The sequence below is a fragment of the Eutrema salsugineum genome, unplaced genomic scaffold, assembly GCF_000478725.1.
Source record: "Eutrema salsugineum unplaced genomic scaffold, Eutsalg1_0 scaffold_14, whole genome shotgun sequence".
Classification (NCBI taxonomy): Eukaryota; Viridiplantae; Streptophyta; class Magnoliopsida; order Brassicales; family Brassicaceae; genus Eutrema; species Eutrema salsugineum.
In genome coordinates this window covers 5,876,463-5,889,691 of record NW_006256877.1, presented here as the reverse complement: position 1 = coordinate 5,889,691, position 13,229 = coordinate 5,876,463, and the positions used below count along the sequence as shown (strand labels likewise).

Below are 13,229 nucleotides of genomic sequence, written 5' to 3'. Positions count from 1 at the left end.
TATGTAGTTTGCATGGAAATAAAAAAAAAGTCTATTGGGAAAACGAAAACATTTTTTATAAGGGAAATTAAGAAGTAAAACTAATAAAAAAAGTAAGGATTCATCACATGTTCTAATTAATAAATAAATAGAAAAAGCTAATTAATTTGAAGAATAATACAAGCATGGAAGTGCCTCTTCCGTTTTAAAAATGCAATGTAATATGTTTTTTTGAAAATTTAATAAACGAATAATTTGAAAATGTAGAGATATATCTGGTATTTTCTTATCTTTAAAATAAATTAATTACAAATTTAAAGAAATAGAAATCATTCATTTTCTTCTTCCCTAATAATTAAAAACGTGACATAGAATTTTTTTGTTTTTGTTTTTTGGTGTAAATGTTAAGACATAGAAGAAAATTTGCTACTAGGTTTCTTAATGTTTTTGAATTACATCTAAATTTTTTTAAAAAAATTTTATAAAAATTATGTGTTTTTGAATCATTTACAGAGCAGAATTTTGTGTTATACACTTTCTTTATCTAATTTCTAAACAATAATGTCACTCAATAATTAATTAAACATTTATTTATATTTTTGGCCGACTAACGCGAAGCTTTGATAACACAAATGGATATTTTTTTTTTCTTTTTGGATTAGCTAACTCAATTGATTCTTACGAAAATAAAATATAATAAAATGTTGACAAAAACAAATAAAACAAATGTTGACAAGAAATGAAATATTAAATGTAATTGAAAGCTGCGTCTCACAACGGCCATTTTCGAGACAAGCACGATTGATATAATATTTTTTTGCCGATTTTTATAACGAGACACTTCACGTCTATTGGTCTCATCCAACACGCGCCGCTTATTTATCTCACGCGCCACCGTCTTCGAAACGTTAAATCTCAAATCTAATTCTTCTTCTCCTCTCCGCTTTGCTTTTTCAACTTGCCAAGCTTATCTCACTTTTCCTTCTTTATCTCCCACTTCTCCTTTTCATTGTTCTGTCGTTTTCTCCTTTCTTTTTTTCCTTAAGATCTCGGAAACCTAAAAAGGAGAAAAATCTAGGGTTTTCTGTAATTTCAATCGGGAAAGAGAAAGAAAGAGGGTAAAGTAATTTATGAGTAAGAGGTGGTTCTGGTGTGTGATGATAAGAGAATCATCATCAACAAAATCGCCATGGGAGGAGTAACTTCATCGATCGCCGCTAAATTCGCTTTTTTCCCGCCAACACCACCGTCTTACGGCTTAATATCCGACGATAATAGCTCCTCCTCCGTTGACCACCGATTGTACATAACCGAGGTTCCTCGCCGCGACGACGTTGACGTTCTGAAGCTACGAACTCGTCGTGGAAACGAGATCGTGGCGATTTATGTGAAGCACCCAAAAGCTAATGGTACGCTTCTGTATTCCCATGGAAACGCCGCCGATTTGGGTCAGATGTTTGAGCTTTTCGTCGAGCTTAGCAATCGCCTCCGTGTTAATCTCATGGGGTAAAAACTCTCTCTTTCTCTCTTTCAAAGAGCTTCAATTTCAGGGCTTTGATGCTATTAGAACGGAACATTTGGGGTTTTTTTTTGGATTTTTCTTTCCAAATTTGACTTCTCTTTGCCAATTGTAAAATTGAATAAAAGCTTGCGTTTTTGGATTGGTGATTTTATGAAGATTTGTTTTTTTTTTAGTCAGAAAATGTTACCATATAATGACAAATCTTATGTGATTATAGCAAAACATTCTGGGACTTGTTGACCCAAAGAATTAATTTCAATGTAGTCTCCATTTAATAAGTCTGAGATCAAGTTTTTTCCCCAAATGTTTTGGCATTTCTATAGAAATAGTTGGAATCTTGTAATGCCAATTTTTTTTACTGCTACTGTATCAGTCATACTCTTCCTCTGTGTCATAAGAAGAATTTTGGAGTCTGTGAATGCACTTTGTATATGTTCATATACATATACTTGCTTAATGTATTAACATCTGACTTATATGCATTTCTCTACATCTACTCTATTATCGTAAAGACTCGAAAAATTGTTACTTTTGCTTGTGTTTGTTTTGCTTGCGTCGTTTCTTTAAGTGTTTGTTATCCAATGTTGAGTAGCTGATAGTTCTTTTAATCTGTCGTTTTGGTTTTTCCTTTTACAGGTATGATTACTCTGGTTATGGCCAGTCCACTGGAAAGGTGAGCTTTCTAACATTTTTCAGTTCGAAATAACGAAACTTTATAGACTCGATGTATTGTTTCTGATGCATAAAAGTATGTTACTTGAATCAGGCAAGCGAGTGTAACACATATGCTGATATAGATGCATCATATAACTGCCTCAAAGAACAGTATGGGGTAAAAGATGATCAACTGATATTATATGGTCAGTCTGTTGGTAGCGGACCCACGATTGATTTAGCTTCACGCACGCCTAATTTAAGAGGGGTGGTTTTGCACAGTCCTATTCTGTCTGGGATGAGAGTTTTGTACCCGGTTAAACGAACATATTGGTTTGACATTTACAAGGTAATTTAGCACACATTCTTCCATATTTGTCCTTTTTCCATGTATAAATGCTTACACGCACAGTTCCTCGTTTCAGAACATCGACAAGATCACTGCTGTTACCTGTCCTGTCTTAGTAATCCATGTGAGTGATGCTCATCTCTGATTTTTCTTTTTCCTTTAATCTTCACATTATTGATGAATGGAGTTGTCATCCATTGCCTCCCTCCACAGATTCTTGCAAAGAATCACAATTTGTAGGTGAATAGGACCATTTGATAAGAAAATGTTTGGTGATACTCAAGTTGTTGAATTTATGGAAAGATTAGTTTGGTAGCCATCAATAGAGAGAATGATCTGTCTTCTTTTATGGGGCCACTTCTCATTAGCTGAATAAATCAATGTGTTGTGTCTTAAACTTTCTCTGTTTTTTACTAACCAAAAAAAAAAAGTAATCTTCCAATAGAGAATGATCTGTCTTCTCTTATGGGATCAATTACTATCATTGTGTTCTGTCTTAAACAAATCAGTGACATTATCACTAAGGTTTTTTTATCTCTTTTGTTTGGTCTTTTAGGGAACTGCAGATGAAGTAGTTGATTGGTCTCATGGAAAACAACTTTGGGAACTTTCCAAAGAGAAGTATGACCCTTTATGGGTATCTGGAGGAGGACACTGCAATCTAGAACTCTATCCAGAGTTCATAAAACATCTGAAGAAATTTGTAATATCGATTTCCAAAACCAAGGGACCAAGAAACGGCTCAAACAAGACTGCTGCAGCAACGGATGCAACCAAAAACCCGAGCAAGCCTTCAGAAAACGGACGTGCTGATACGTTTCAACTAGGCTGCTGCCTTCCGGAAGTTTCTAGAAACAGTGTAGACAGTCAGCTGGAAAAATCTAAGAAGACTAGTAAACCCGAGAAGTCTCGGATGAGCGTTGATAGGTTTAGAAGAAAAAAAGGTCTGGTCTGGTGACATAAAAAGGGTCGAGCCATCGCTCAAAACAGGGTATTTGTTGTAACTCCTGTTTATGTAATCCATGTATTTTTGTTTATTCTTCTGAAGCCTTTTGATATGTTGCTGCATAAATTTTATGATGTGTGTGGTTATGTTGTTTATTCAGGTTTGTTGTATGTATTTTCTGACAGAAACAGATCAAAACTCAAAAGTCTTGATTTCATATTTGGATGTAACTTTGTCATGATACGAAAATGCTGTAATGACTGACTACTTTGACAGGTTTAATCTGATATATACAACAATTTAGTGCCTTGTATACACTAACTTATTACTTAGACCAAAAGGAAATAATGAGAACATTATTATATTCAAAACAGAGCTTGAACAATACCAAAAAAAACAGTTTCGATTTTAGTTTAGACAATAACTCAAAACCAGATTTGGATATATTTGTGGTTTTGTAGGTTATCATACTTCTGAGTAAATTGAGCTTTCACCATGATGCCCGCGGTGTCTCAAAAATATTTTGCACTGGCATATGCAAAAGAGACTTAAGAGGAGCTTTCAGAGAATCCAAACTTCCTTCCATCATCTCTACAGCTTTGTTCATCGATGGACGATTTGATGGGCAGAACTGAAAGCACCAAAGACCAACCATGATCATCTTTCTCGCAATATCTTTCTCTTCTTGAGTTAATTCATCCCAAGAAGCCTTGGATAATCTCCATTTACAAGATCCTTGTAGATCCAATCCCGGAAAGTAAACCAAGCTGTTGTTCGAAATTTGCTTGTTCGACTCTTTCTTTGTTTCTTGCTCTGAACATCTCAAGAACCAACATTCCATAGCTATTGTTGAGATATCAATCTAAGTCAAGAAGTTTAGACAAAGAATGTATAATATATAAGTTATGTCAAAAAGTAATTAGTATGAAGTCTTTTCGGAAAAAATCTAAAAACAAATCCGTGCAGGCTTTGCCACTTGGGTTCAAAGCAGACAATATCATACTAATAGAGAGTTGGACATGTGCTTTAAAAAAAGGTGGAGAAGCCACAGGTTTGTGTGGTTTTGGCTTGAAGATGGGATTGTTGGGATATCAATCCAAGTCACACATCGGAAGTTTAGATAAAGAATGTCTAATATATAAGTCATGTCAAAAAGTAATTAATATGATGCCTTTTGGAAAGGAACCTAAAAACAAAGCTTTGCCACTTTGACCCAAAGCGGACAATATCATACTTAATAGGGAATTGGAGCTTAAAAAGTCGAACAGCTATACATGGTTCCTTATATTCTCGAAAACAACTCTGGAGCAATGTATCCTATAGCCCCTCTCGTGTAAAGCAAGTTTAAGAGTTTTGAATGTGTTGTTTATGTGAGGGACATTGGAAACGATGTTGGAGATATTTAGAGAGGTTTTGTTTGAAACTCTGTCGCAGCTAAGCTTCAGAGATGGATGACCACAAGGTACGCCACAATTTTCCTCCCCAAAAGGGGAATTTCGCTGTGATGTTTCCACACTCTAACACAGAGTCGCATGACAAGAGAGCTGGGTTGCTTAGAGAACAAGGTAGGCTATGAAAAAGGAACATGAACAATATCACCAAACTAAACCTTATTTCCGTATAATCCATCACCGTTTCTTGGATAAATTGTTTAGAAGAGGAAAAGTATAGAAAACAAAAACTCTACAGAAGGAAATTAAGCCAAGAAGCAGGAAAGGTCATCTGTTTCACACTTTTGTTTGAATAGTGGACTTTGGACAAGTCTCTGTTGACCCTACTGAGACGAGTCTTGGATAAGGGAGTTTCAGAAGCCCCAAACCAATTAGTCTGAATGGATTGTCAAGTTTGTTGTTAGTTGGTTATTAGTTGATTGAGAAAATGGAGAAGAGGATGAAAAGTTTGTTATGGGAAAAGATATTTTCTCATTAGATTGTTGAATCTCATCTGGTTACACTTATATACAGTTGCTAAGAAGCTAACCGATCTAAACCAAACTAATTACAATTAATTTACAATGTTGAACCAGCTAAAGGAAACCAGAACAACAGAATAAACCAATCCACTCCAATAGGCCCCCTCAAGATGTGCATTCGAAAATGTTGAGAATGCTCATCTTGTATTTTAGATAATCAAACTGATGAGGGAAGAGTGGCTTGGTGAGAATGTCAGCTACCTGATCTTCAGTACGCACATGTAGAGTCTTAAGAAGCCCTCTGTCCAATCTTTCACGAACTGCATGACAATCTTTCTCGATGTGTTTAGTTCTCTCGTGAAAAACCGGATTGGTAGCAATGTTAATAGCTGCGGTACTGTCAGAGAATAATACTGGTGTAGGAATCTGGATCCGCAAATCAACAAGTAACTTCTCCAACCAAGTGATTTCCCGAGAAGCTAGAGACAGAGCTCGATATTCCGCTTCCGTAGATGAGTGGGATACCGTGTCCTGTTTCTTAGATTTCCAAGAGACCAAGGAGGATCCGAGAAACATACATAAGCCAGTAGTTGATCGTCTGCTATCTTGACAAGCAGCCCAATCAGAGTCTGCAAAACCCTTGAGATTAAGATCAGAATCTGCAGAGTAGAACAGCCCTTGACCAATTGTCCCCTTAATGTATTGTAGAACCCTGTAAACAGCTTTGAGATGAGTAGTGCGAGGAGCAGATGAGAATTGGCACAGCTTGTTTACAGCAAAGGTAATATCCGGCCTTGTGATGGTAAGATACATCAAACGACCTACAAGACTTCGATACATCTCCTTGTTAGGAAGTAAATCTCCATCTTCCTTAGAAATCTTGAGGTTTGGGACCATTGGCGTAGAAACTGGTTTGCAACCAAGCATTCCAACTGATGTAAGGATCTCCAATGCATATTTTCTTTGACATAAAGAGATCCCTGCAGAGTTGCGAGCTATTTCCAAACCCAAAAAATATTTCAGATTTCCCAAATCACGAAGTTTAAAACATCGCTTTAAGGCTGTGGTGAGTCGAGATGCAGACTCTGTATTTGTGCTTGCTATAACAATATCATCCACGTATACAAGCACTGCAAGAAAGTTTCCATCATAACAGTCTTTGACAAATAGAGTATGATCACCATCACCTTTAGTGAATCCCAAATCAAGTAAAGCTGATGAAAACTTCTTGTACCACTGTCTCGATGCCTGTTTCAAACCATAAATGGACTTCTTGAGGCGTAAAACAGCATTACGAGGCAAAGAGGCCCCCTTCCTGTCAGCATATCCATCTGGAAGTTTCATGAAAACCTCTTCTTCTAAATCTCCATTAAGAAAAGCATTAGAAACATCCAACTGTGTAAGATGCCATTGTTTCGAAGCAGAGACTTTCAATAAGAGTTTCACTGTAGTGAGTTTGGCAACTGGGGAAAACGTTTCAGTGTAGTCCAGTCCTTCTTTCTGAGTAAAACCTTTCGTAACCAGCCGTGCTTTATACCTTTCTAGAGTACCATCTGCATAAAATTTTACTGTGAAAACCCATTTACAACCCACCGGTTTCTTTCCCGGAGGTAGAGATGTAACCTCCCAAGTTTGAGTTGATTCCATAGCACCAAATTCCTTATCAACCGCTTCACATCACTCTTTAGAATCCTTTGCCTCAGCATATGAATGAGGAATAGGTATTTTGGTGATAGAGTTGATATAGGAGAGATGATTAGGAGATACTTTCTCATAAGATAAGGAAGAAGAAATGGGATATTCAGTATTGTTTTCAAGAGAATAACAATGGTAATCTTGGAGGTGGGCAGGTAAATTTCTTGGTCGAGTATTTGAAACTGAATTTGGTAATGGGGAAGGAGTGGAGATTTCAGGTGGTGATTTAGGGGATGGTATATCTGAGGACAAAGAGACTCGTGGTGTGAAGAATTCCATGCATTGTTCCGAAGCTGGACCTTGGAGCATGGGAAAAATGGTTTCATGAAACACCTCATTCCTGGAAATGAAGACTTGATGACTCTCCAAATCCATGATCTTATACCCTTTATAGCCAGCCGGATATCCCAAGAACACACAAGCACGGGCTCTTGCTTGAAATTTATGTCTCTGTTTTGGAGAAGTAGATCCATAACATAAACATCCAAATGTTTTAATCTGATCATAAGAAGGAGCTTTACCAGTTAGAATCTCCAATGGGGTTTTGTTGGAGAGTAATGGTGAAGGAGTCCGATTGATTAAGAAGACAGCAGTGAGAATGCAATCTTCCCATAGTGATAAAGCCACTCCGGATTGAAACATAAGAGCTCTTGCCACATTTAATATGTGCTGATGTTTCCTTTCCACTACTGAATTTTGTTCAGGTGTCTCTGGACATGAGTGAAAAGATGTGATGCCCTTTTGTTGAAATAATTCAGTGAACTTAAGCTCTGGCGCATTATCTGATCGTACAGCCTTGATCCGTTTATCATACTGGTTTTCAATCTGATTGATGAATGTTGGAAACACAGTTAAAACCTCTGATTTTGTACGAAGAAGATAAACCCATGTGGCTCTTGAATTATCATCAACAATGGTCAAAAAATATTTATAACCTTCAACTGTCTCAACTGAAAAGGGTCCCCATACGTCTATGTGTAACAGCTCAAATGGAGTATTACAAACATTATTCAGAGAGGGAAAAGACAACTTCTTCTGTTTGGCTAAGTGACAAACATGACAGTAAGCTGCTCCTTTATTCTTGAGACGTGTCGTGCCCAAAGCTTCAGAGATAGTATCTAGACGAGCAAAGGAAGGATGGCCGAGTTTTTGGTGCCAAATGCCAATATCCACAACAGAGTTGATTGAGACTGATGGAGCTTGAACATCGAGCACATAAAGGTTGCCAATCCTCCTACCCTGTCCAATCATCACAGCCCTGGTATGATCCTGAATCTCACAAGAATTTGGATCAAAGATGACATGGGAGTTAAGATCAGTAGTCAAGCAGCTGATACTTATCAGATTCAAACGGAATTCAGGGATAAACAAAACATTCTTGAGAGTGATATGTTTGTTTATCACTACTGATCCAATACCACTGATCCTCACTGTAGATCCTGTTGGTAGATTCACTGAGTTTGCAATAGATGTATCTATTGAAACAAATAGTGTCCTGTCATGACAAACATGATTTGTTGCTCCAGAGTCTATCACTCATGTCGTATTAGACAATGTATGATTGGACACAGTGAGTATACCAACAAAATTCATCGTAGATGGAGAGAAGAAAATACCAGAGTGATTTGTTGCAGGCGTAGAAGAAGATGCATCAGTGGCAGATTTAGGCTGAAGTTGTGAACTAAAGAGAGCAATGAAGTTTTGTATCTGCTCCTTAGTCAAAAAGTCTTCTGTACTGTTGCCTCCAGAGTCAATTGGAGAAGCTGTAGCAACCTGAGCAGCAACTGAAGTAGAAGGTTTCGGAGGTTTGTCAGGTGCTTTATTCTTCTGACCATATCCAGGAGGAAAACCATTCTTCTTATAGCAACGTTCGGCAATGTGACCTACTTTGTTACAAAATGAGCAAATAGGACGACCTTTGTTTGGACCAGATTGTACATAGCAAATCATTTCTTGCTGTGCACCAGGAGAAACGTTTTCAGAAACCTGGAAAGCTGCAGAAGGCATCGCATTTGAGAAACCTTTCTGGCTATCATCTTGGTCTAAGATATTGTAAACTTCAGCCAAACTTGGTAAGACCTTCTTCATAATAATCTGTCTTAGAATGATGGCATAAGATTCATTGAGACCAGCCAAAAATTTTACAATCTTAGCTCTCTCTGCCTTCTGTTGCAGACGATCAGCTTTCCCACATGTGCAGGGTTCATCAAGTTCTTCAGTACTCTCCAGATTGCTCCACAAGGTTTTCAGAGTAGTGTAGTAATCGGAAAGAGACATATTGCCTTGACGTAGATCCTGTATCTCTTGTGTGAGATTAAAAGTCCTTGGCAAATTTGTCATATAAAATTTACCATACAAATCTCTCCAGATATCTGTAGCATCATTCATTCGCAACACACTACGATAGATCTGAGGAGAAACAGAGTTTAACAGCCAGGATTTCACCATACTGTTACAACGAGACCAGATGCGGAATATAGGATCCGATTCAGCAGGACGAGGAAGAGATCCATCAACAAATCCTATCTTATTCTTAGCATCTAAGGCGATACACATAGCAGCATTCCAATCATCGTAGTTCGTACCATCAAGTTTGAGAAAGATGATTTGCAAACCTGGATGATCTGCGTTATGCATATAGTAAGGAGATTGACTCGGATCCTGTGATTCATAGAGTGCAGAGCTTCGCGAGTTTCCGGAAACTTGAGCTGGAGCCACCGGAGGAGTATTCGGAAGATCTGCAACATCGGAAGAGATCGAGTCGATTTGCGAGCTGAACTCGTCGAAGCTTTCGATCGAGTAGAACGACGGGGTAAATTCTTCAAAGACACCATTGTAGCTTCAAATCGAACCAAAGAAGTCGAAAATGAAGCTCAAATCGGAAGAAATTACCAGAATTTAGAGCTTGGATGGCTCTAATACCATATTAGTTGATTGAGAAAATGGAGAAGACGATGAAAAGTTTGTTATGGGAAAAGATATTTTCTCATTAGATTGTTGAATCTCATCTGGTTACACTTATATACAGTTGCTAAGAAGCTAACCGATCTAAACCAAACTAATTACAATTAATTTACAATGTTGAACCAGCTAAAGAAAACCAGAACAACAGAATAAACCAATCCACTCCAATATTGGTAAAATTTAAATTTCCATTATAGGCAAAGAGATATGATTTCCTCAACTTGTAACACACCAAGAATTGGACGAGCCTATTCATTCTTGGCAGAAATTACTCATCATTCATTATGCATGCGATTTAGGATACATGTATTACTCGGATTAATACTATCCAAATAATATCATCTTAAATATATAACTACAAGGCTTTAAGTACTTAGGTAACCTCTAATATCTCCTGTCAAAAAAAAAAAAGAGAAGAAAGATAACCCCTAATATCGAACATGTTTGATACATGGCGTCATAGTTGAAACCCTATCGAGTTGTAACATTTGAACAAGAAACTTACAAAAATAAATTCGTTGGTGATCGTGGCAACTCGAAACTAAACCTACCCCTTGCTAGCTTAATTTTGCGTCATTTAAATTCATGTTGCTTTCTTCCAAAGTATCTTGTATCCTTTCCGAAAAAACAATAGAAATAGTTTAAAAAAACATCGTCTCATAAGCATAGAATCAGCATTTATTAAATCAGAAATATTATAAGAACAACCTACAAGAATACCTCAAGACCTCAACAAATTGTAAGAGATCCACTCTCTTCTTTTGAAAAGCATAAAGTATCTTCACCATAGAGAGTACCTCTTCCAACCCGACTTGGGCTAGAGAAGCTTGAAGTTTGAAGTCTCATTATTATCTTCAACACTTTCTGGAACTCTAAATGTGGGTAAACACCATAATGGTTTAGGTGGAACCTGGATAGCCTCTATACTCCCCTCTATCATTTCAATGACTTTTACCATTGCTGGACGATGATATGGATTGGTCTGAATACACCATAGACCAACCAACACCAGTTTCTTTGCAATTTTCTCTTCTTCGTCGGTTATCTGATCTCCAAAAATCCTCATTATTTCTCCCCTCTCAAAATCCTTATAGATCCAATCTGGAAAGTACACTGAACTGTTGTTGGATCCAGAATTTTCAACTTTTTCTGTATTCCTTGCTCCAATCATCTCCAGAACCACCATCCCATAACTATAGACATCTGACTTATGTGAAACTGCTCCAAAATTCTTTGAAAACACTTCAGGAGCAATGTATCCAAAGGTTCCTCTTGCATCTAGCATTGACATGATGCTCTCTTTATTTTTGCAGAGCTTAGCAAGACCGAAATCTGAAATCTTGGGACAAAGATCTTTGTCCATAAGTATGTTTTGCGGCTTTATGTCAAAATGAACAATCCTTGATACACAACGATTGTGTAAATACTCTAGGCCACGAGAGACACCTAACGCAATGTCATATAACTTTTCCCAGTCCATCTTTGTTGACATATTCTCGGAAATAAACCTGTCGAGGGATCCATTTGGCATGAACTCGTAGATTATAGCTCTCTTGTTACCTTCATAACAGAATCCAACAAGAGAAACAATATTAACATGAGATGTTCTACTCATGCTAGCCACTTCATTGATGAACTCTTCTCCGTTCCCCTTTGACTCCTTCAAGATCTTCACTGCAACATCTTGGTTTCCTTCGGGTAACTTCCCTTTATAGACAGTTCCAAATCCTCCTTTCCCGAGAACATGTGCAAATGAGTTTGTCATCTTCTTGACTCTTGCGTAACTATATCGTTTCAACATCACAACTTCTTCAATGTTTTCGTCATTCCAATAATTTTTTCTCGCATTCTTTGCTCTCACAATCACCACGACCATAATAATGATAATCACAATCGAAGCTGCTGACACTCCTGCGATTTAGAAAAACAAGGCTTTAAACTTAGGTGTTAAATACATAAAGAGTATTGTCAAATGGATTGAGCTAAAGGGTACCAAGTATGAGTTTTAACTTCCACATCGAGTTACTATCGTTGCCTTCTGTTTCAATCAAAGGCGCATTAAGCAACACTGGACCACACACTTTAACATAAGTAGTACTTGAAACCAACGAGCCCTGGTACCCGGTGAAGAAGGAACCCGGTCCTTTCAGCAAACAATTTCCGGACCCATCAGACATAGAGACAGACGCAAGACAAGAACTGCCAACAAGACAATTCGACCTGCAAGACGAACTACCCACAAAGAAAACCTCCGAGTTTGGGTCATCTAGGTTTTTAATCAAACTAGTGTGATCCAAATCAAGCATGGTTGTGTTGCCAAAGCAATCACTTAGCTCTACTTTTCTTTTGCACCCTTTTCTTCTATCATTCGCATCAACAGGATCAAAGTTTAAAGACGGACACAAGCAAATTGGATTGGTACCTTTGTAACTACAAATCCCAAAGTTTCCACAATATCCATAAACAAGACACTGGTTAGGCAAAGCCGACCACTGAACCGCAACAGGGCCATTGTTCCTAGTATCATAACTATAGATTCTCAAATTCCCATCATCGCCTAGCTTCAAGAACCTAAACTTATTGCTACCTTCACCGTAATCTTCACTGTAAACAGCTTCAGCTCCGCGAGGGAGAGTTGAATCAAAGATCACAAGAACTCCGTTAGTCTGTAAACCTAAGCTAGGGGAAGATAGGTTCGAGCTGAAGGAGGAAGGTAGCTCTTGATTCCAGTAAGTTATGCTATTGTTATACCTAAGCGTGAGATTCCCGTTTCTCTCTAACTGAAACGAGTAATCACCAGATCGGAGAACCTTACCGGCGGTGAGATTCTGCGACTGGACGATCGTGTCTGTCGGGTGATCGAAGGAAGACCAGACAGGGATGCTTCGGTTGTTTAGAAGTAAAAAGTTACCGGAATCTTGGATTGATGCGGAAACGACGCCGAGACGATCGGTTCCAGAGTCCCAGACGGTGGTGTTGGAGCCACTGATAAGGCGGAGTGAGCCAGAGGGGAAAAGACGAAGAGATCCTCGAGAGTCAACGCTTCCTACGGACCATATGGGAACGTTTTCAGCGAAAGAAACAGCGGCAAGAAAGGAACCAGGGGAAGACGCTGGAACAAAGGAGACGGAGAAAGTGAAATTGGGAGACGACCAAGACTTGTCGGAACCCGGACGCGTAAAGAACAGAGCCGAGAGGTATGGTAGAA

At 38.1% G+C, this 13,229-nt stretch overlaps 2 protein-coding genes across 2 annotated transcripts; one reads left to right on the top strand and one right to left on the bottom strand.

The window, feature by feature from the left end:
• The first annotated feature begins 772 nt into the window (after positions 1-772).
• LOC18022763 (protein ABHD17B) lies at positions 773-3,707 on the top strand. Its single transcript, XM_006405725.2, has 5 exons — positions 773-1,485; positions 2,138-2,174; positions 2,268-2,504; positions 2,581-2,628; positions 3,061-3,707. Exons 1-5 carry the CDS (start codon positions 1,169-1,171, stop codon positions 3,460-3,462), a joined length of 1,041 nt encoding a protein of 346 aa, XP_006405788.1. The 5' UTR covers positions 773-1,168; the 3' UTR covers positions 3,463-3,707.
• Positions 3,708-10,577: 6,870 nt separating this feature from the next.
• On the bottom strand, positions 10,578-13,223 carry LOC18022762 (LEAF RUST 10 DISEASE-RESISTANCE LOCUS RECEPTOR-LIKE PROTEIN KINASE-like 2.1). Its single transcript, XM_006405724.2, has 2 exons — positions 12,015-13,223; positions 10,578-11,932 (listed from the first exon to the last, which is right to left on the bottom strand). Exons 1-2 carry the CDS (start codon positions 12,325-12,327, stop codon positions 10,839-10,841), a joined length of 1,407 nt encoding a protein of 468 aa, XP_006405787.2. The 5' UTR covers positions 12,328-13,223; the 3' UTR covers positions 10,578-10,838.
• Positions 13,224-13,229: the final 6 nt, after the last annotated feature.

Excerpts from the sequence above, each read along its gene's own strand:
- LOC18022763 (XM_006405725.2), top strand. The coding sequence starts at position 1,169 with ATGGGAGGAGTAACTTCATCGATCGCCGCTAAATTCGCTTTTTTCCCG. Across the intron at positions 1,486-2,137 it reads CTCCGTGTTAATCTCATGGG|GTATGATTACTCTGGTTATG; the intron begins GTAAAAACTCTC and ends TTCCTTTTACAG. Across the intron at positions 2,629-3,060 it reads GTCCTGTCTTAGTAATCCAT|GGAACTGCAGATGAAGTAGT; the intron begins GTGAGTGATGCT and ends TTGGTCTTTTAG.
- LOC18022762 (XM_006405724.2), bottom strand. The coding sequence starts at position 12,327 with ATGCTTGATTTGGATCACACTAGTTTGATTAAAAACCTAGATGACCCA. Across the intron at positions 11,933-12,014 it reads GAAGTTAAAACTCATACTTG|GAGTGTCAGCAGCTTCGATT; the intron begins GTACCCTTTAGC and ends TCTAAATCGCAG.